The sequence below is a fragment of the Liolophura sinensis genome, chromosome 9, assembly GCF_032854445.1.
Source record: "Liolophura sinensis isolate JHLJ2023 chromosome 9, CUHK_Ljap_v2, whole genome shotgun sequence".
In the NCBI taxonomy this organism is placed as follows: domain Eukaryota; kingdom Metazoa; phylum Mollusca; class Polyplacophora; order Chitonida; family Chitonidae; genus Liolophura; species Liolophura sinensis.
Window position 1 is genome coordinate 24,774,946 of NC_088303.1, and position 23,787 is coordinate 24,798,732.

General features: G+C 37.9%; 1 protein-coding gene across 1 annotated transcript in view; it reads left to right on the forward strand.

The window, feature by feature from the left end:
• The window catches only part of LOC135475119 (multiple epidermal growth factor-like domains protein 6), a 125,689-nt gene that overhangs the window by 10,758 nt on the left and 91,144 nt on the right, over positions 1-23,787 (forward strand). Inside the window, exons 2-3 of the mRNA XM_064754871.1 lie at positions 872-1,009; positions 5,065-5,177. Coding sequence (XP_064610941.1) covers positions 872-1,009; positions 5,065-5,177 — 251 coding nt within the window. The remainder of the gene's footprint in view (positions 1-871; positions 1,010-5,064; positions 5,178-23,787) is intronic.

Sequence of the window (23,787 nt, forward strand, 5' to 3'; positions counted from 1 at the left end):
CTCACGTGATGTTGAAAGTCTTTGAGGATGAGGCTAGAGTTTAAGTTCATCTAGCAGTCTCATAAAAACGAAAGTGAAGGTTGCAAATCGCCATAAGGCCTTTGCTTTTGTGAAAGTTGTTTCCGTGGGGTCAACTTTAACTCCAAACGAATATTAAGTCGTGCTATTATCGCGAAGAAAAACTTGGGACTAGGCAGCATGGAATCAATCATTGCCGCGTTGCAACAACACCACCAACAACATAGCGGTGGTCACTTCTGGGTTTTCGACTCATGCGCCGAAATAAATGTATTTAGTGCTGTGAATTCTCGACAATCGTTTAAATTGAACGGGAATGTGAGTTAAGCGATTATAAACATGTATCAAAACAAACACTAATTAAGTTGTCTAAAACTTTTTTTAAGGATGCGTACGGTCACGGAGCCTGTTTATTTATTTATTTGATTGGTGTTTTACGCCGTACTCAAGAATATTTCACTTATACGACGGCGGCCAGCATTATGGTGGGTGGAAATCGGGCACAGCCCGGGGGAAACCCACGACCATCCGCAGGTTGCTGGCAGACCTTCCCACTTACGGCCGGAGAGGAAGCCAGCATGAGCTGGACTCACAGCGACCGCATTGGTGAGAGGCTCCTGGGTCATTACGCTGCGCTAGCGTGCTAACCGACTGAGCCACGGAGGCCCCCTGGAGCCTGTTTAAATGGAATGGAATAACATATTTTTCACATTTACATAGGCATATTCACTCTGTAGTTTTTGTTTGAACATTTTGTCACAGGTAATATGAAAGTGATCTGTGGTACAAATTTGTTGTTCTGCACAGTATGTATTTCCTTCAAGTTTGCTGATTGTGTTGTGTTCTGTTTCAGGCCAAATGTCTGCCCGTATCAAGATGTAGAAATGGCGGTTGTACGACAGCCGTGTGTCCAAGCCTTCACACGGCTGGTCAAAGTATGGAAGCCCAATTGTGGCTACATGCACAACTGGTGTGTGGGCTATGAACGCAGGTAAGTAGGGATGGCATTTTACTTGTAGATGTTATGTTACATTCAGTACTGTGCCCCATTCATCCTTTGTCATCCTGTTCTAGTACCATCTTCATGACCGTAATGGGTATATGAAAGGCTGTGGTGATAAGGTAGTTGGTTGTCATTATCAGTATAGGTAGGCTAATGTAGATTTTATCAACCAGTACATAGACGCATTGTTACGTCAGTATTAAACTAGGTTTCAGGCTAACAGTGTTGGATACTTTTCTTGTCGAGTCACTTCATTAGGCCGGTGACATTTTATTCCTCGTTGCCAGTTGCAAGATATTGGAAAATTGGTGCAAGTGGTAGAGAAATTTTCATTTTTCATTATTATTATTATTATTATTTCGGCTAGAATTGATGATAATCTTACCCTTTGAGTTGAGTTCAGATAAAAGGAGTAAAATTATGGATGGGGGAGCAGTGAGGGGAAAGATGATTTTTTTTTTTTTTTGATTGGTGTTTTACGCCGTACTCAAGAATATTTCACTTATACGACGGCGGCCAGCATTATGGTGGGTGGAAACCGGGCACAGCCCGGGGGAAACCCACAACCATCTGCAGGTTGCTGGCAGACCTTCCCACTTACGGCTGGAGAAGAAGCCAGCATGAGCTGGACTTGAACTCACAGCAACCGCATTGGTGAGAGGCTCCTGGGTCATTACGCTGCGCTAGCGCGCTAACCGACTGAGCCACGGAGGCCCCGTGAGGGGAAAGAAGGAGTGTGATTCTTCTAACATATGTTTTAATTTTTTACCAACAGTATTCTCAGGCACTGTTGCCGAAATTTCATGTGTGATAATTTCACGCGGATATCTGAATTTCACTTGTTTTGTGGTCAGATGAGCTTGTCTCTGGTAGAGGGTATGGTGTGACATGTGGTGCTATGTATCATTCAGGTATCATGGAAGTGAAACTATGATGTGTTGTGTAAATATTTGCCTAGTATTACCTGGTCAACTATGGGTTTGCCTGTGTATTGTAAAACTCAGGTGAGAGACATTCCTAGTTACCTGCACTGGGATGACACAGAATACCTTTCTAGTTGACTTATAAACACAAGTATACCTGCAGAATGTCTTTACATACCTCTGCTATACGTACATATTAATCTGAAGACATACCTTATTTCAAGTAAAGTTTTCCATTTTTCAAGTGATGCATACATTGATTTTTGCACACTTTTTCCAAATTTTAGGTGAAATACAGTTCATGTCATCTTTCCATTGCACTTCTCTGACATCAGTAATTGAATGTATTTTTTGTGTACAAAATTTAATTTTAAGTTACTGCATGTTAACATGTATGGGTCACCAAATATAGTTCAGTTTACCAACAGTTGGGATCATGTGTGAGAAGCTTGCTGGTCAATGGCATTGGATGATGTAAGACAGTTTGGTCAGGTAACACGGTACATAAACACGGTACATAAATGCCAAACCTGATCGATCTTGTGCAAGGGAAGTAATCTTAATCTCTCCTATGAAAAATGATTAACTGAATAAGTAAGTCATTTACCGTATTAATGTTTACTCTAAAAATCTGCCAATTAAACAAATTTGTACAGGCAAATAAAGATAATAAAATACCTGTTATGTTGCTGAAACTAATATTTTTCTGGTAGGATACGATCCTACCTTCAAAACAAACCTCGAAAAAGCAAAACGAATAACTTGGTCACAGAAAAACTTTGACACAGTATGCTTACTAGGCTTGCTAGATATTACATTTGGGTAAAATTCATTGTCTGGTTACGATTCAAACCTACTACTTGTGAATTCATGGTGGGCTGCTTGATTACGGAAGTGTCGTGTACAGTTATTGCTATATATTATAATCAGGTCACACCTGGATGTAACCTGTAGTTGTTTATCAATATATTTACTCAGAAAAAAAACCTGCCTTATTTTGGCAAAGTCTCAACTTGTTTTGCTACATGAAACTGTGGGTGGGTGGTGGTGGGTGGTGGTGGGAGGGGTGTTTGTGATATTAAAGTGGTAAGGGCCATTAAGAATGAATTTACTGGGGCAAAAATGCTGCCCTGGAGTTTGCCTGTAATATGAGTTAACGGTTATCATCTACCTGTACTTGGCCAACACAAATATTTACCCGGTCTTTGGCACAGCCACCCTTGTCAATAAACTGCCCTCGATACACCTGCTAAATTTAGCTGTGGTTTAAGGTAGGGTGAAATGCAGGTGATCCCACACTGTCTGCCTGACAAACCTGCAAAAGCATGTTTGTATTTTTATTATCAGGAAGCTGAATGCTAAACTTGACAAACTTGTTGTTAGCTCTGAGAAGAAAATGCTGGACAGGTTTTTGTTAATTTTTTAAATGGTTTTGCTGACTTACGCTTTCATATTAATAACTTACAAGGATTGTGACACACATACTTTCTGTCCGGGATCATGCCACAACACATGTAGTGTGTGTTAGGTATTTTGTGTGTTGAGAAATGAAGGCACTGGACCAGATACTTGTTGTGTAAATAATGTGGTTTTACTTGAGTATATTCCTGGGCGAGTTTTGGAAAACTCAGTGGACCTTGAAGAATACAAAAATTTTAGGTAGAAAAATAAAGAGGCCTCTTTATGGATTTGAAAATGTTTTATTTCAGGTGATAATAGCGAGAGTGTTAAATCATCTTGGCTGTATTGGAGCTCTTATCTGCTTAGACATTCTGTATTGCTCATTTATAATCTACATGTAGTAGATATAATACAGTGACATGATTAAAAGAAAGCACCCGGGAGATTTTTACAGTTAAAACGTACTGTGAATAATTTGTTGAAAATCAGACATTGACTGAATAAATGATTCAGTGTTTGATAGGATGAAGGATTAATTTATTATTAAATGAATGGTTGAATTTAAGGTTAGATCTGGATGATTAAATGTATGAATGATTGGATAATTATTAGATGAATGTATGATTAAATGTATAAATGATTGGATAATTATTAGATTAATGTATGATTAAATTGGTGATCAGATGCCTGATTGAATATAGGAACGATTCAATAAATAAATGATCGAATCTACATGATTGCATGAGAGATTAAATGAATGAATGCAGTGATTCGGCCATACTTCGGCCGTCCAGCACTGATGGGTATTCAAATGTCACAAAACAAAATTTAGACACCTATCGCAAATATGTAGAAGGTTATTCATAGAATTTATATGTGTAAATTAATGCGGTCTTCAACTAATAAATGTTTTATTGACTGAAAAGTTAAATTTGATCACAGTTCATCACAGAAGTAATTTGATGTTTTAAAAAAACGTTCTGTCAGTACTACAACAATTTAGCAGTTCATTTGGGGTATGAGGTGTGTCCACTATGACATGTCCAGCTGACCACTGACCAGTTTATTATCTTTGAAAATTGAACTATTTTTACTCTTCCTTTTATGATTGCTTCCTTCTGAATGTAAAAAAAATGCCAAATTTGTTTACTCCTAAACACATGGTACTGTCAGTAAAAAGAGGTCAGTTGGAATATGTTTATTTTGAATGAACAAGTACTGCCTTTTCCTGTGGGCAAGCTGTAGTCTTAGAAACCTTCAGAGAAACGAAATTGTCATTTATTAAATGGGGAAGTGTTACGCTTTCCAGTGACAGTGGTAATGAACTGTGTTGTCTTACCATTGTTTTGTTTACATGTAGATGGTTAAATGCTGCAGATACGCAATGGTACGGGTCTAATATTAGAACACCAATGTTGTATAAATAAAAAAAACTGAAATTATAGAGTTACCTATGGTTGGGAATCACCAATTTCCTGATATGCACATTTGTTTGATTTTGGAGACAAAACTGCATTGATTTGATGAGCCAGTTTCAGGGCTTCACAGAAAGTATAATTTTACCAGTCTACACCCATTATTGTCTTCAGAATATGCTAGAACAAACGCCTTGCAAACTTGCGAAATGTTTGATGAATTACAGTCAGAAAGCACAGGGGTGACCAAGTCCAAATGTACGTTATAGTCTTACTATATTTGTTGTTGTTGTTTCTTTTGCAGGACGCATTATTACACGACTTACCGTGAGCAGTTCCAACCTGCGTACCGCACCAAGTACCGATGCTGTCATGGCTGGCAGCAGATGAGCGCTGATGACTCGGGCTGCATGTACAGTGAGTCATCTACCATCTTTGTTACTGCTACCATATACCTTTGACACCTCACACATTTGTCTTAAACCGGCCCGGATAGCACAGTTGGTAGAGCGTCCGCTTCGGGAATGGTAGATCCAGGATCAATCCTTGATCGAGTCACACCTAAGACTTTAAAAGAGGAAGTTGTAACTTCCTCGCTTGGCGTTCAGCATGAAGGGGATAGTGCAATGACTGGTTGACCCGTATCAGTATAATGGCTCGGGTGGGGCGGCTTACTTGCCTTCGGTAAGTCGTCTCAGTGAAGCAGCACTAAATAAAAGAGCGGTGGAAATCCGTCCTGCAACAAGGAGGCACATTACACGTACATGCACCCTAATTATTCCTTTGTCGTCATATGACTGAAAAATTGTTGAGTACGACGTTAAACCCCAAGCACTCTCTCACTCACTCATTTGTCTTAATGCCATCTGTGATTCTGAACGTGCTTTGAGGAAATCTTTGGATGACATTTAGAATATATGTCGTGATAATACCTATTGCCATGTGTCAGTAAAACATACTACTGAGGTGAACAGAAATTTGTCTCACCAGCTGTCATCCTGGTTGTGTGTTACATACACCTGCACTTGTACTGATGTGTTTGAGCTTTTGTCAGCCTTGGGAAGTGAACAACTTTGTTGTTTAATGGATTGTCTGGTAACCTTTTTCTGAGAGAGCAAGCTCCCTCATTTCCAAATTCACCGCATTTTCGATAGAAGGGCTAATGATTAAGGATCAACACATTCAGGATTGCATTTTTAAATAATTACCGATTTGTGGGATTACAGCCTCATTTGCAAGTTACATAGGATCGGTAAAAACAAGATTTTTCTGTTGCGACCACTTGTGCCTGACTTGTTACGGGTTTAGTGCACACCATGTCATCCCTAGCTACATGTGACTTTGTGCTCTCTTTTAATGTTGTTTAAGTCCAAATGGCTTAGTGTTACGATACATCAACCTTATTAAGTTTCACATCAGCAATATTTGAACATCCCAGCAGGCAATTTGTACAGAAATTATGGATAATGTTTTGAGGATATTTCAGTTATGCTTGCACTAAATGAATTCAAAGGTGTGTGAATGTACATACAGTGTACCTGTACAGTCTAAAGTCACCATCTTGAAGACAGCTGCATTGAATACTAAATCTGTGAATCTTGAATAGAACTTTTAAGAATTTTACTCCCCTGTTGAGATGTGGAGAGGTACTAACAGGAAAATGTAGATGCGATGTAATTTGTCATCAGCACTAGATATTGCAAATATTCTAGGAATGATCATGTGGCTGTTAAGCATTCATGCAGGGAGGAACTAACTACGTCAGTTTTATTAATTTTCAAATTTCACACTTTAATGCCTTCACAGATGTTGCCACAGATAAGCGCGTAATTGATGGTATCATTGGGTGAGTGACTTTGAGTGGATTCGTGCTCAGTGAAAACGATGTGCCGTGTCACTTGTGGTGTCTTCTTTGTTGATATAGTAGGCGTTGTGCAGTATTTAAGATGTGTACCAAGAAATGAATAAATAGCTATGTTTGTTTACACTCACTTCGTACAACAAGAGCAGTGTGACTATCATGTGATGATCTCACAAATTTTATCAAGTTGACTGACATGAAACCTGTACTGTACATAGTTATCTCTTAAACCTTCCCATTGCTTTGGCAAAAAGGCGTTAGTATTAGTAATAAACTTTTCAAGATACATTTGATAACATTGTTTTGCAACATACGATGTACCATAACATACAGTGGAAAGCGACCTTTAAAGAGAGAACATATCTGCGCTATATTAATTTTACAGATGAATTCAGTTTTTTACATGTTTGGATCTTTGTTGCAAAACATGCGGTAATTTTTTTTTTATTGCTGATCTGCCTTTATTCCAAGCAGAGCTCATTCAGTACCTATTCTCACAGAGATTCCGGTCATACAGACATGAGTGAGAGAAATTCTTTCGTCTTTAGACATTTCAATGATTTTTTAAATGGTTTCTCATGTGAAGCTCTACTGTATACAATAGGATTTTTCCCGTGCCCGTGGGGGCTGTAGCTCCAAATACCAGGTTACACAATACTGTACTGGGAATCTATTGAGCGTGGAATAAGACACCCAAGAGTAAGCTTAGACTGACACTGTCTGATGTGTGAAGATCACAGCTTGTGAACTCTGGATGTTAAAGTACTACATATAGCAGAAATTCACAGAAGCTTTGAGGTTGCTAGCCATGGTTAAATTGATTCAGTCACAACAGTATGTGAAGAAACAAGGTTTACTGATGTATTGCTAAGTCACACACAATAGAGGTCTTGTTGAAGTGTAGTTGAATGTTGGAGTGTAGTGCAAACCATCTTTGTAAGGATGGCATTGAGTTAGTTTTGTATCACAGAAAATTAAAATGAGCTTTGTTTACAAGTTTATAACATACATGTTCTTTTCATAAAGCAAAATTTTTAATCATTTCAGGTAAACTTTTTAGTGTCACATTGTAATCAAAAGAACTGCAGCAATAGATTAAGTAGTTTTACGTTACAAACTCCATTTAAAAACAAATAGTTTCATAACTTTCTAACATTTGGTGCTATTGTAAATATGGGTGTTAGCTTTTCTTGGATTCTGGGCATGCAGAAACACTTATATTGGAGAACATTTAATGTTGGCTTAAGGGAAGGGCATATTTGTAACCATGGTTACTTGTGGTCAGTGAGCATTAATGTCAAGGTGATTTAGTGGCTAAATATGCTCAAGAAACAATGCAGTTGGAAAGTTTCTCCCTACAAGTACAGGGTTAACTGACTGCTTATGGTCCTCAGTAATTATCATTTATTTATTTTGTCAGTATCAAGAGATTAGCAAATAAGTGACAAACAGAGAAGTATTTTGGCCTACTATTTCCTTTCATGAGAGAATGCATCTCCCAGTGATGAAATAAAAGCTGAAATATTGAGAAGCATTATCAGTCAGTTAGACATCCATGTAGAGCAACTCCTTTCTTTCCTGAACCAAGAAATTTAACAGTGGATTAGAATTTCTTGTATCATACAGAAAGGGATTTATAATAAACTAAAATATGCATGTTCAATTACGACAGGCCATAAGCCTATGAAAATATTTTGGTGAAATTGATATTATTTCCTGTTCAGCTAACTCTTTTGTCAAATGTTACGTACATGTATGTGTAGTGTATATGAAAAGTGCAGTACAACAGATTCTCTTTTTGTATAAACTGCTTTCTGAATTTAATTTGACTAAGCCAATAATGTCACACATTTATGTGATGACCTAGTGCTCAGAAATAATGACCTCTGGGTTTGTCATTCATCAATCAAGTTGATTTATTGTCCAATTCCAAATTAGCTTATATATGTATGGATCATAGTTGTCGAAAACATAGAAATTATCCATTAATTAGAGGTAGTCTCGAAGAAAAATACGCCAAAAATTCCAGATATGTTTAATTATCTTTTTTATTTCACTGGAGGTGATTTTCTGGCTAATGGACCAAGCCGTAAACATGATGACCTGAAGGTTCTACCTGTGGATATTAAAAGCTGTGAGCCTACATAACTGTGCTTGACGTGTGTATGAGAGGCTAAGGGTACCATTTAATTAATCATCTGACTGACATGGACTTTTAATTGGTGGTCTGCATTCTATCTGATCCGTTGACACTTAACTGTGTGCGGCCTCCCACAGATAGGAAATTATTAATTTTGACTGACTAGCACTACAGGAAACATGAAGCAAATCTGTCACATCATGTAATCAGGTGTGACATAAAGATATTATGTTATAACAGAGTAACATAGGAACATAATAGAGTTATGTCTACTGTTCTACCATGTGCGCAGAAGTGTGAAAACATTAGTACCATTGTAGTCCTATGAGTCACAATCATGTCAGGGAAAGTTTTGAAATTCGTTTATTCAAATTCTTCAAATTTGTCAGAAATAACCAGGCATGCCTGCTGTTTAAACTTTTAGGAAAGCGGTGGAATTACCCTCATCAAACCTATAGTTGTTCTGTGTCTAATATAACACTGACTGTGATTCAGTTGATACAATTACTAAGTCGATTGATGTTTAAAAAAAAGAAATTAAAAATTAATTTGAAGATTCTGTCTATAATAATGCCCTGAAAAATTAAGTTATTTTTGATTTGTCAGGGGATGTTTCTTGTATGATTGTCTTTATGTATTTTCACATGTCAAATGCGGCTCCTTGTTGGTATTCCATTTTACCAAACCTGTAGGACAAGAAAAGTGTTAAATTTCATTGAATTACCTGCTTCAGATAAAGATTTCAATTCAATCCTCAAAATGTCAAAATGGAAGGTGAAGTAGGTCAGAACAGCATGGATAATTTACCCCAGAAAGGGTTGACTTAATAGGATAAGTGTATTATAAGATGTCAGGCAAGCTTGTTCACATCGTTGAGGGATGTTTTACACACTGATGCGTACTGGAGAGCTGTGATGCTCTAAACACAACCTGTGAGTGATCTAAGATTGTGTGGTCGTTGTCATCGCATCATGGGTAGCTGAATGCCATCTGTCAAGTGGTGAATCCTCAATAGAGCCGTGGCTAAGTGGAGGCCATCCTCACAGATGCTCAGGAAAAGTGTTAATTATTCCACTTTTATTTGTTAATTGTTGACAATTGTTCTTTTCTAAATCTCTAACCTTTTCTGAAGAAGCGGTCTGGCACTTGTGTTTCTGCCTGGTCGGTCGTGCTTTAGGGACTGAGCTTCAAAGCTTGGACGGAATGCCCGGTGAATGGGACTCTTCTGGGCAGTTAACCCACTGGAATGTTGCAGCCATTGTGTGTGCGAATTAGCCCGTATGCCACAGAGGGCATCTTGGTTTTTGAGGGTCATTAAAGAGAATCCTAGAGAAGACTGAATCTAATGCGGTCACGCTTGACCGCCACCCCCTGTTCCTAGACACACAGAGCTGTCGTTACCTGTGATTCTCAAACCCTTCAACCATACGTAGCCTTTAGACTGGAGGAGTTAACCAGGGACAAACTCAATATTGACCATCCTGTCTAAATACAGCCACACATGGAGAGGTGGACCTCTGCTCCGCGGACAAAACACCCCCCAATTAGCCCCGCTACACCCCTGACATTTTCTTAGTAATCTCTGGCAGCCTAAAAGCTGTAATTTTCCCAAATAATTCAGGAAGATTTCTTTTTTCTCCCGTGACACACATAAATCATTTCACACTTTTCTTTAAGGAATTCAAATGGCCATGTCCAGAGGGGATGCCATTAGCCTAGGGCAATTCACTGAGAAGTTGGAACGAGTTAGTCAAAGACACGTGCTATTGAATAGCATCATTGACGTGATCCCTTTATCCTGTCCCTTGCTATTGACACCATTGAAAACACTAATAAAGTTTATAGGTTTCTTTGTATGTGTTACATGACCTAGAGTTTGTTGGGTGCACATTTAAGTCTGAGTGGGTTAGTTTTTGGTTTTTGAGAAAAAATGTCCTTTCCAGATATGTAACCATGTTGATAATAGTCACATTATTTCTGTTTGGTCAACCACCATTTTGGTCAACCACCATTTTGCTTTGCCTTGTTTTATTTCGGCTTTAATTTACATTACTTTTATGATGATTTGATCCTACCACGATGGTGTTTTCTTGTAGCACGTGGTAGTTTTTTGAAGAACTGATTTTATTTCTAGTAACTGTACATTGAACACTGCTGCATTACTTGAACACCATACCAAAGATATCAGACACCATGACACCATGCCCGACCCAGTAAGAATCTATTTGTCAAAACAGACATTCATATACCAGCCGTCAACCAATATGGGCGTTCCAGCTCAATAATCTCAAAGCCAGTTCCCAAAACAACATGTAACATAAACCACCAAAGAACTGAGAAAGTTTATACAGTACAAAATTAGAATGGAATCAGGCAAAGAGAAGCAATCAGCAGCTTTCAGTGATGTTGGAAAGAGACAATGTATGTTCTAGGCAAATGGGTGCAATCAGCATGTTTAATACATGACCAAAATCAGCATTTAAATACACCCATAGTTCACTGACAATGAGAAGGCCTGGCAGTAGAGAAGAACCACAATTACCAGTTGAAGTATTAAGCATGAACTGATGGAACGTGAGTCTGCAGATTACAAGGGTAACAGTTGTATCTACCACTGAACATTTGCAAAGTTTTGTAGATTATATATACAATAGTTTTTCTTGAAGATTGTTTTGGTCATTAAGAAGCATATAGAGTGAGTGAGTGCTTGGGGTTTAACGTCATACTTAACAATTTTTCAGTCCTATGGCAACGAAGGAGTCTGTAGAGTGCATGTAATGTGCCTCCTTGTTGCAGGACGGCTTTCCACCACTTTTTTATCTTCTGCTGTTTCACTGAGATGACTTACCGAAGGGAAGTAAGGCACCCACCCGAGCCATTATACTGATATGGGTCAACCAGTCGTTGCATTTCCTCTTAATGCTGAACACCAAATGAGGAAGCTAGGACTTCTTCTTTTAAGGTCTTAGGTATGACTCGACCCAGGAATGAGGGTTTATTTGGGTTGCTTGTTTACAATGTAGTTGATGATAGGCTTTATAATTCAGACGAACATGTACACATTTTCTGAACTAGTTCATAACAGATTCATCACACGCCTTGTTGTAGTGAGCCTTGATTGTTTTTGTTAACGTTTAAGTTTTTTGACTTTGGTTGGCAGCGCTAAGGGTGAAATTCTTGATGCAGGTGACGTAACATGACAACTTTGGTGCACACCCTGTCTCAAAGCCGACTACTGTCAGACATGTTGATTAAGGCCACTCAGAGCCACACCTGTGTATCAAGGACATAAAGTAGTCTTGATTGTTGGAAGTTTACATTGGTTATGATTTCAGTGCATCTGGTATTTTTAGGGTCTTGATACCACAGGGATTATTGTTTTTAGAACTGCATGTTCAAGCATATCTCAAAAATATGTTTCTCCAAATTTAACAGCCAAGAACAGTAATTGTTTAGGTTATTCATTAAAGTCATACAAATATGTGATATTTGTCAGGTTGATTGTCTTTATACCCTTCTCAGTGAAGTTGGGTTGTCGTAAAATCACCCTGTCAGATTGTCGGTCTGCCTGTAGGCACAATTTTATCTGTGAATCTCTTCCGAAACTGTTGCGCTGATTTTGCGCTGATTTCTACTCTATGTGCATGCTTAAGTTTAATGGCGAGTGGGTAATTGTTTTCATAATAACCCAAATTTAGGACTTTGTGTAAAACGTGTAGTGCTTTTCCATGTTTACAGATTTTTTTTTGCAGCTCTGTCTAAAATACTGAACGTATTTCCATGAAACTTAGTATGCACCTTTAATTACAATTGGGTAATTATTTTCATAATTACTCCTGTTCAAGTACTTAGTGCAGTACTGGTGATGGATTTTCATGTACACAGATTTTTTTTCCATGCAACTCCTTCTAATGTATTTCACCAATTTGTCTACATATCTTTTATGTCGTGAACATCTACGTGCTTAATTAGTTTTTATCCTTGGAAACGTTGGGGATTATCCTGATTGTGGTTTAACGTACATTTACATGTGGGCAAAACTAATTTTTGGGGGTTTATTGCAAATTAGTGGACACCTTAGTTTTTATTTTTTCTGATGTTGAGAGGGATATGAATTTCTAGATGTAGATGTTTTTCAAGTTTTAGTTTTCTTTTTTACCCTCCTCCAACATTGAAAAAAAAGTTTTATTTCATCCCTGAAATAACAATGCAAAGTGGTGCGACCTAACACATACAATTGGGGCCTCCGTGGCTCATTTGGTTAGCGCACAAGTGCAGCGTGATGACCCAGGAGTCTCTCACCAATGCGGTCGCTGTGAGTTCAAGTCCAGCTCATGCTGGCTTCCTCTCTGGCCTTACGTGGGAAGGTCTGCCAGCAACCTGCGATGGTCATGGCTATGCCCGGTTTCCTCCCACCGTAATGCTGGCTGCTGTCATATAAGTGAAATATTCTTGAGTGCGGCGTAAAACACCAATCAAATAAAAAAATAAATAAATACACCTACAAATCTGGTACTTGACAAATAAGACAAGATATGGAGGAATCATATACCAAATAAATAACATAAGTCATCAGGGTCCCTAAACGTAAAAGTAATACCATATACCAAAACTGTTGGATACTTTGTAGGACAGGCAAATGTGACCAGTTTACCATGTAATAGTAATCATCCAACATAGAATCATCAGCATGGAGTAATTTGACAGTATTTTGTCAGTCATAATTAATTTTCAGTCTGTTATTAAAACTGTGTACGAAGTTTCCTCAGTTGAATGGAGATCTATATGAAATGATCAGACTTCAGTCTGTTAGCTTCCATATGCTACCAGTGCTTTATAATCAGAGATTATATACATATCAGGTACATGCTAGTACTTTGGATAGGGTCCATTCACAAGTATGCCATTGTTTGTTTGTAAATGTTATAGTGTTTGACTGATATATCACTTGATCTGTCAAGCTGTACTCAGTTCAGGCATGTAGTTCACTGAAGTGTCTGTGCCACAGTCAACTAGTGGTGTTTGAACTGTTAACTTTTCTTTGTGTGAATATGATCTTTGAGGGGTATGGAATTTTGCTGACGTCATCAGACCAAATTCCTCATGTGTATGCAGTATTGAGGAATGACATGTATTGTACATACCTAATACACATTTATACATGTAGTTATTCTCTCAGAACAATATAGAAGTAATGTATACATGTAGACTGGAATTTGATTGGAAAGTTCCCAAAAGTTTGATTTTGAAGGTGATAATCTGTTTCTTGAGATATTTAATTTCTTGAATGCCTCTTGAGTTACAGAGAGTTAATATTCTTTCGGTACACATACACATCACATAAGTGCATCCAGCATCCCGTGTGCTCTGGCCTTCAAGGTCACTTTCAGAATCAATGGTAAAATCAACAGGGTCCCTAAACGTAAAAATAATCTCCAGTGGCTGTATGTAATCATTTGTTGTAATCAAACAACATACAGCCAAAATTCTGTCCAAGGCTTTGTACTCACTTTCCTGATGTGGAGTTGAATTGTATGCTGAATTCCTAATAATAATGTTTCTGAAAGGGCTTTTTTATGTAATTGTTTCATTTCTTACAAGTCTATTTAGGGTCAACATACTTTATGATTTCACACTCTTTTCCCTTCTAACAAAAGTGTTATGAAAATGTAATCTTTGGTGCAGCTTTACTCAAAGCTTTTGTATTGTTGGAGATGAATGCTGTATTAACCATTATACATGGAGTGATAGTGTAGAAGCCACGAGGGGCAGTGTTAAGTGAAGTGAGGTGGTTGTTGACTCTGTCCCAGAAGCATCCTATATGATTGAATGATTGATAGATGGTGCTGTGAAGGAAGTAGGAGTGTGAAAGAGTCAAATGTGAAGAAGTGTGTGTAGACATGTATCTGGAATGGCCATCATTTGCTCTGACCTTATTAGACTGTCACTACAGGGCTGTGATTGTGACTGCTGGGCAATACCAGACTGTAACATGATACTATGGTAGACAAGTAGTGAAACAATACAAACTCTGACCTGGTAATAACTGGTATGTTAGCACTGAGGTTAAACATAGCTAAAGGATGCAACCCTGAAGTATTAAGAAAATATATGTCTGATGTAGAATTACATTAAAGCCATTTTGGAAAATAGTTTTGTAATTTTTACAAATCTGTTTCCATGCCACCTCTGCCAGTTTAAGAAGGTGCTATACAGGTATATCTATAATGCATCAAGATTAATTGCCTACAGTGTCTATTTACAGATACCTGATAGCAGCAAGCTAGGTGTCAGTGAAATTTAATTAAAATATTGTCTTCATATATTATTTTATATAATACAGATGCTGTAATTCTTTAACCTTTTCACATGTTTGCAAGGTGTTTATTCAAGCAAATTCTGAGGGCATTATTCTGCATAGACTAGTAAAACTATACTTTTTGTGAAGCACTGACACACACAAATCCAACCGGTGTATTTTTGTCTCCAAAATCAAATTAAAACCAGGCATAAATTGCATTGAAAGTTGGTTTTTCACATGCGAAAAGGTTGAGGAATGAAGAGTAATCTATTTTGGTGTCCCTGTGTTCCTGTGTAATTGAATGTACAGTATAAGTATGCTACAGTGGCATTCTGGTCACAAGATTCCTCTGCCCATATGGGATTGTCTGTCTCGACTCAACACTGTGTAAAAGCCTCAAATAATAGCTAACATCTAGCCTATTATTACCTGTCTCAATTGCAGACAGGTAACTTAGTGACTAAACCTGTTGTTGTTGTTGTGGCCTTTGTGAAGGTGATGTTTTTACTGCTTCACCGCACAATGACCCTGTTGTTCAGCTGTGCCCTCTCAGCTTTTTTGCTAGCTCTTGTGTGTAATTATGTTGTCATACCGTGAAAGCTTCCTCGTAATCAAACCGAATTAGGTTACTACTTGAGAAATTTTCAGGAAATTCCACTTGCAGTTGGAGGCCGAAGGTTTGAGCACGTCATGCTGTGAAACACAGTCTTTCAATCCACGTGTATTTAAAGTTTTCACTCTGTTTTTGAGGCCATTTTATAAAAAAAATAACAAGCTTTGAAATTATTGGAAAAGGTATGTACTTGTAGTTCATTAAAAAACAGTTTATGTCTGAGAAGTCAGTACATTTGTAATATAGAGTTGTAAATTTCATACAGTTCTAAACTACATGATGTGGAACATTTTATTAAAAAAAAAGGTGAAACAATTATTTTGGGGGTCAGGTCCTGTTGAGTTTTCTCTGAGATTGAAACAAATTTATTGATTTATTTCATTGGCGTTGTACGCCATACTCAAGGATATTTCACTTATACGACGGCGACCAGCATTAGGGTGGGAGGAAACTGGGCAGAGCCCGATGGAAACCCATGACCATCTGCGGGTTTGCTGGTAGACCTTTCCACATATGGCCGGAGAGGAAGCCAGTATGAACTGGACTTCAACTCACAGCGACTGCATTGGTGAGAGGCTCCCAGGTCACGCTGTGTTAGCGTGTTAACGAACTGAGCCACAGAGGCCCAAGATTGAAACAAATGTGATAAAATATATTCAGTTATAAACAGATGTTACACCTAGAGTACATTTACATGAATTGGCCTTGCGATTATTATTTTGCAAAATGGAACGTCTATTTTGGCGGACGGCTGGCATACGTATATTTGTTTTGATGCAGAGATTCATACATGCAGTTAAAACTTATTTCGTTCCTGTTATTAAAAGATGAGTATTACAAATCAACATGTTCAACATTTACTTCAACTTTGAGCATATTTATGAATGCATGCATATTGTGAAAATGTAGCACCACTCAGAGTGATAAAATTATACATTTTATAAATTAAGACCTGAATATGACCAACACAATTCAGACTCCCTCTTACATGTATTTTCATATCAGGTATTATAAAACTTGTTAGTAAATTGTAAGGAAAATATCATCCAAACAGTTGAGATAAGTATTGAAGTTTGCTTAATTGTGATGAGCTCGTGTAGCTGAGGCAACCAAGTGGAACACCTGTGCTAGTGGATAGCAGAGTGACAGCATCAAGACAAAAGTCATAAAGTGTGCAATTATTTCAGAACTGCCAGAGGGGACAGGCTGAGATTTTAGTATGTGGATGTAACTCTGATTGACCTTTCACCTTTTCTAAAGGTACTTAAACTTTAATGATCAGGATAGTGTTAAGTGATAAGGCATGAAATAAACACTTGAGAATGGGAAAAGACCTGTGAGCTGAAGGGGAATTTACATAGTTGTATGTTAGGTTCTTATGAGGGAAAAGACGCGTTAGCTGAAGGGAGTTCACGTAGGGCTATGCTAGGTTCTTATGAGGGAAAAGATCCGTGATCTGAAAGGGAGTTCACATAGGGCTATGTTAGGCTCTTATGAGGGAAAAGACCCGTGAGCTAAAGGGGAGTTCACATTGGGCTATGTTAGGTTCTTATGAGGGAAAAGACCCGTGATCTGAAAGGGAGTTCACATAGGGCTATGTTAGGCTCTTATGAGGGAAAAGACCCGTGAGCTAAAGGGGAGTTCACATTGGGCTATGTTAGGCTCTTATGAGGGAAAAGACCTGTGATCTGAAGGAGAGTTCACATAGTGCTATGTTAGGCTCTTATGAGGGAAAAGACCCGTGAGCTAAAGGGGAATTTACATAAGGCTATGTTAGGCTCTTATGAGGGAAAAGACCCGTGATCTGAAGGGGAGTTCACATAGTGCTATGTTAGGCTCTTATGAGGGAAAAGACCCATGAGCTAAAGGGGAGTTCACATAGGGCTATGTTAGGTTCTTGTGGAGATCAGCTTTAAGGAAAGATACAGTATGTGCTAAGATACTGTAAGCCTAATTGTCATTACAGAGTTTGAAAGTTTTTGATTTCCAAACTGCTGCAGATACATTAAAAAAATGAAAAATGTGTTTTATTGTTACTTCTTATCATGTATGCACAGTTATATGTAAATGATTTTGTCTATTTTGTTATAAAGCTAAAATTTATGAACGTACTTGTATAGATAGATGATGTGTTTTGAATTGAGTCTCCTCAAAGTCATCTAGGATAAGCTGTGGAAGTACCAGTAGTACATGTGCTATTCTTTGAAGTATTGTGACATCTACCCTGTATATACAGCCTCATTTTCTACTGTTGTTCGTGACGACAGAAAAAATCCATCTGGCGACCAAAACCACCACATGTGGTAGTCCATTGGGCAACCCCCAATATCCATTGTCACGCCTTTGATTGGTAATTATCCAAAGCCTGACGAATTAAAGAGGAAGCTTGCACGCAGTTTACATCACTGTATGCTGGATATAAATGGTCCGCAAGCCAGCCGAGTCCCAACAGACCAGTCACAGAGCCCATGACAGCTGTGTTTACATGCTTCCACCGGACACTGGCTATCAAGTTTTGTATGTCTTTCACGCCCTTCCTTTGAAACGTCTCAATTAGTTTGAGATAAGAGAAAAACAATCTGCGAAATTAATTACTTATGTCTTCCCTATAAACCTAACAAAATAGGGATTTCTCGCAACTGTCAGTCTCACTGGAGAAGGTAATTGCACAGTGATACAGCTTTGCCTCCTTTGAACATCTACTGCGCGCACAGAGCTGGGAGTTTTGACAGTTTCGACGGCATCTCAAGATTCGAACAAATTTCGACACAGCTTTGTCATTCTACCCAATGTGAATTCCACCAAACACGTGGCAATATCTCAGTAAGATCGAAGAGCTGGCAAAGAAGAAACAAAAGACCGATGTCGAAAAATTAGCAGCAAGGAAAGTTCGCAAAGAAACGCGAAGAATCGGGTCTTTCCAGCAAGGGTGGCTCACAATGTTTAAGCCGTGGCTTCAGTATGACATAGAGAGAAAATTAATGTTTTGCAAAGTATGCGAAACGCATCATTCATGGACAGATCAAATTTTCACTGGTAGCAAGGAGTCAACCAAAGGTCTTGATGGGCAACCTGAATCTAGTGTCCCTGCCAACAACCTCAAAAAATGGCTAAAATTGAGGGTAGATATATATTGAGACTTGTCTGTTAATTGGGTATTCCTCTGGTCAGGGTCTGTATTGGAATATAGTGGTGTGGAATGTAGTTCTTGAGGTATGTTGTTGTTTCTAGGTACATGTACTTTGTGGTAGTGTTTTACAGTATTTTAATAATTGGTTGAAGTGCAATGGTTTATGTTTACTGGCTGAGTTGTAGTGGTTTGTTAAGGTACTGTGTGAAGTGTATAGTGGTTTGTTATGGCACTGTGAAGGTGTAGTGGTTTGCTAAGGCTCTGGTTGAGGTGTAGTGGTTTGTTAAGGCATTGGTTGAGACGTGGTGGTTTGTTAAGGCGTTGCTTGACATGTAGTGGTTTGTTACGGCACTGGTTAAGGTGTATTGGTTTGTTAAGGCTCTGGTTGACAAATAGTGGTTTGTTAATGCACTGGTTGAGGTGGTGATTTGTTAAGGCACTGGTTAAGGTGTAGTGGTTTGTTAAGGCATTGGTTGACTTGGTGATTTGTTAAGGCACTGGTTAAGGTGTAGTGGTTTGTTAAGGCATTGGTTGACTTGGTGATTTGTTAAGGCACTGGTTAAGGTGTAGTGGTTTGTTAAGGCTCTGTTTCAGGTGTAGTGGTTTGTTAAAGCATTGATTGGCATGTAGTGGTTTGTTAAGGCACTGGTTGACATGTAGTGGTTTGTTAAGACATTGGTTGACGTGTAGTGGTTTGTTAAGGCATTGGTTGACATGTAGTGGTTTGTTAAGGCATGGTCAAGGTGTTTGAGGTGTATAGTGGTTTGTAAAGGCATTGGTTGATATGTAGTGGTTTGTTAAGGCATTGGTTGACATGTAGCAGTTTGTTAAGGCATTGGTTGACATGTAGTGGTTTGTTAAGACATGACAAATAGCCAGGTTTCCATCTCCGGTGAACATGGTCACCATGAAATGCATTAAATATTGTAATATTGGAGTACATCTTCAACTTTGGACGGATATGAAACAGAAAAAAGGTTCCTGATTTAACGTGGCATCCCTTAAAAGTCTTTGACAAAGAAATACACTAGATTTCTCATTAAGAACAATTTTATTTTGCTGTTTTCATTGTCAGATTTGCTTGGTGTATGTAGTCATCCTTACTGTGGATTATATTTTAGGGATAATAAATCACAATGACATGTTAATGGTACATATGGTGACTTTTACCTGCTTCTCTAGGGTTCTTAACTGTATGCGTACTGTACCTTTTTTTTATGTTTTGAGTTTGTTTACTCCAACTCGGCAGGATTGGAAGGCTGATGATGCAGTCGAGTTCAGAATGCATTTTTTTCCCCTGGTGGTGTATGTAGCAAACCACGTAGTGATAAGGGTTGTAGTTGTTTATTTTTAGTTGCTCGTTCAAGTACACTAGTAAAGTTTGAGGTTGAGGCAAGATGACTTTGAAGTTATTGTGTTGATATGTTAGCAGTTGTGTTTAGAACTGATAGAAATACGCTCCTAGCACATAGACAAACAATCCATCTTGAATGTCACAGCTCTGCAAAGATCTAAAAGCAGTTGGTTTTCATTTGGTAGCTGTCTGTTACAACAAGACCAAAACATTAGAGCATAGCAACAATTTACATGTCGGCTTGAAGTATCACTGATGTTTGTCACAGCTTTGTAACAATACTTATTGAAAAGGGTGGCCAATTAAAGCACACTGTCAGTAAAAATAAACAGTAAACATTGTTTTCCCATACCATACCTCTAGAATTTAGATACAAAACCAGATTAGTGCTGCAGCCTTCTGTTCAAAGTAATTTTTTTGGAGCTTAAAACTTTTTATGTAGTGTGCATTGGAGATGTTTTGACACATATTCTGTGAGATGAAGGGGAGACTAGTGTTAAGTGTTCTCTAAAAGACTTCAGCATTGACAGCTTGAGGACTTGTCTAGAAGGTCCAGAAATAGTTGTTCTTATGATGAAAGTGTTCAACCATGGAATTTGTATTAATATGCATCTTAAAGATTAATTGCAAAGGCATGATGTTGGTAATACTTTCTAACATGTCTCCAGTATAAAGTGTATATGTATAGGTGTATGTATGTATGTATGTATGTATGTATGTATGTATGTATGTATGTATGTATGTATGTATGGTTGGTGTTCAATTCAATATTATGGACAGAGCTCACATAAGTAACTTTTTGCATGTTCATGTGTATGTAGACTTTGTCTGAGCTATGTGATTTTTTGGGTGCAGCACTGCTTTACATCTTGGTTATAATGCTAGATTAGAATCAATCCTGAAATCTGGGCTACTTGTTTGTTTGTACTTCAGCAAAATTACTATGGAACCAGACAAGCCCCCTCTGATTTCTCAAAGACATCCTTGTCAGTTTTACTATGTTAATTAATGATACCATCCCTATGTATATTTACAGTCATATGTTAGTAACATTGATCGTCAATGTGAAGAAAGTGGAGCTCTTTCATGTCAAACTTAGCTCATTTTGTACATGGTAGATGTTCTTGTCTGCTACACTTTTATAAATGTCAGCATTGTTATATGTTATGCCTTGACTTTTGCAAGCTAAAGCTATTTGACATTCTTGTTATCTACGCTTTGTTTACAAGATAAACTTAGAGTTCTCCACCCCAAACCTTGCCAGGGGGTATTAATGTTGTTAACGGAAACCAAAACAGTTTCAGGAAAAAGTTACATGTTTAAATTTCTCTGCTAATTTCTTCTGAAATCTTTTGAAGGATTCAGGGTGATTTGGTGGGATGTGGCCTTTGACCTGTGTGATATGTACACTTAACTGTCCAGACAACTCCCAAAGGTTATGGGAAGATTTATGACCTGTCTGAACTTCTCTGAACCTGTCACTTTGCCATATAGTTATATTGTCTGTACTTAGATGCTATTTCTTTTACACCTTCCAAGCTAAAACATACTCTATCTCTCTATCATATACTCTATCTATTAAAAGTACAATATATCTCCTTTCTAAGATAGATAAGTTTGAAAGGGAAATCTTTCCAAAATAAATGAATTTACTTTTTCCAAATTTGCACTTCATTTCTTTAAAAAAGAGATCTAATATTTGTTAAGGTTTGTAAAAGATTTTACATTGAGACAGTAACTGTTTCATTTGGTTAGATTTTACACAAAAGTGGTTTAGCATTGCTGTGTGGGGCTTATGTTTCCCACCTCTCTACGGCATTGGGTGGACACCAGAACAATCGTGGCGAATTATAAACAAGCACCCTTGGAAATGTTATTATATCGCCTTTCTGTAGATTAGCGAGTAACTTAAGTTCTGTTGAAAATAATGTTGCCCAGGGTTATAACTAGATAGGCTGATATGAAGTTAATGTTTATTAAGCTGTATTCTGTTTGTTACTTCATAGTACACTTGTAGCGCAAAGGTTATCAAGTATATTTTCACAAAGTTTTAGAGTTTTCTTCTTAAATTTCATATTTGTGAATATTTGATTAATTAAAAGTTAGGATTTTGTGGTGGAATTTGGCTGGATGTTTGTCATACTTTGAAATGCTGTTTGTTCAGTTACAATATGGCTTAAAATTCTGTTCAGTAATGTTTTGAAAATATCTTCAAAATTTCAATTATTGTATTAAACAAGCTATGTTTTCTAAGTTTGAGATTTTGCAAGAGTTCCATTACCTGTTTTGAGGAAAAGTGACATTGCAGTTTTGATAATAAACAATGTTTGAGTGCATGTACTTAGGTTCCATGCTTGGCAAAATTGCTTGGTTTAGCATACAGCAACACCCAAGTAGTAGATTGATTGAATTGGTCTGTAACAGATACCTGTGTATACCTGGCTCTTCAGCTGTGATAGGGTTAGACAGGCCAGACAAGTCTGTTCTGCACCAAACAACAGCCCCAGCCAGCACTGTCAGCAGGAGTAACACTATAAACCATAGCCCACTTTATTTTGTAGACGACTGTTAACAGGTTTGTTCGAGGAGGCCGTAATTTTTCCACATGTTCGGCTTATGGTGCTCCTCATTAACCTATAGTGTTTCCATTGGGGCATACTGATAAGACATCCAAATTCTGTACCGGCCACTCAAAACAGCATGTCCAAAAGGCCAGTCATGGTCAGAGTCCAGCCACTGTCTTAGCTCCTGAAGAGAGTGGTAATGAGGCTGACCATTAGAGCTGGACATACAACTCACTGGTTCTGCTTCCCAGAGATTAAGTGTTCCAGACTTAAAATGGCTGCTAATTGAAACATGCCTCAGAATTTAAACAGCCTACTCTTACCTGTCTCTGACTTGTACTTGGGACATTGCTATCACCAAGGAACTGTAAATTCTTCCATAATGAACTTACATGTAACTTAGGACTTCGAAACAAATAAATTTCTTGGGGAAAAAATCTTAAAAAGACAAAGACAAAGACAATTTTCATCATCTGCACACAGCAGCTGAGATACTTGTTGTGCATGGTCCAGAGTGAAACTATGTATTCCACAAAAGAAAATGAAACAGAATTTTTGTGACATACATGTTGCACTTGTGTATTTCTGGTCAACAGAATTTGTCATAGCAATCCATAGACAGACATATTCTTAGTTATGAGGATAGCCAGACCATTCTCAAAAGTCTTGGGCTGTTTATTGATCGTGATGTCAGGGTTTTGTGTAATAAAGCAGCCTTGGAAAGTCGTCTTTATCGTAAGCCCCACAATTATTAATCAAGGGTGTCTTTTGCAGAGTTAAGAAGAAATTTTGATGTCCATAGCTGATGAGATCATGCTTAAAATGAAAAACACCTAAGACACAATGCTGATAATCAAACACTTCAGCTGTTATAAATAGTATTTCCTGTTCATGTCCTTTCAAGATTTGCCAAATGTTTCAAGAAAAATCCAGCAATGGCTATATTTCATTTGTTGAAAGCCAAAGCCATCATTTGTTTCATGGTGAAAGTTGTTGTTGAAGAAAGGCAGTATATCATGGTGCTTATATTTCTGTCATCAAATGAGCCCTATCAGTGCACAAGC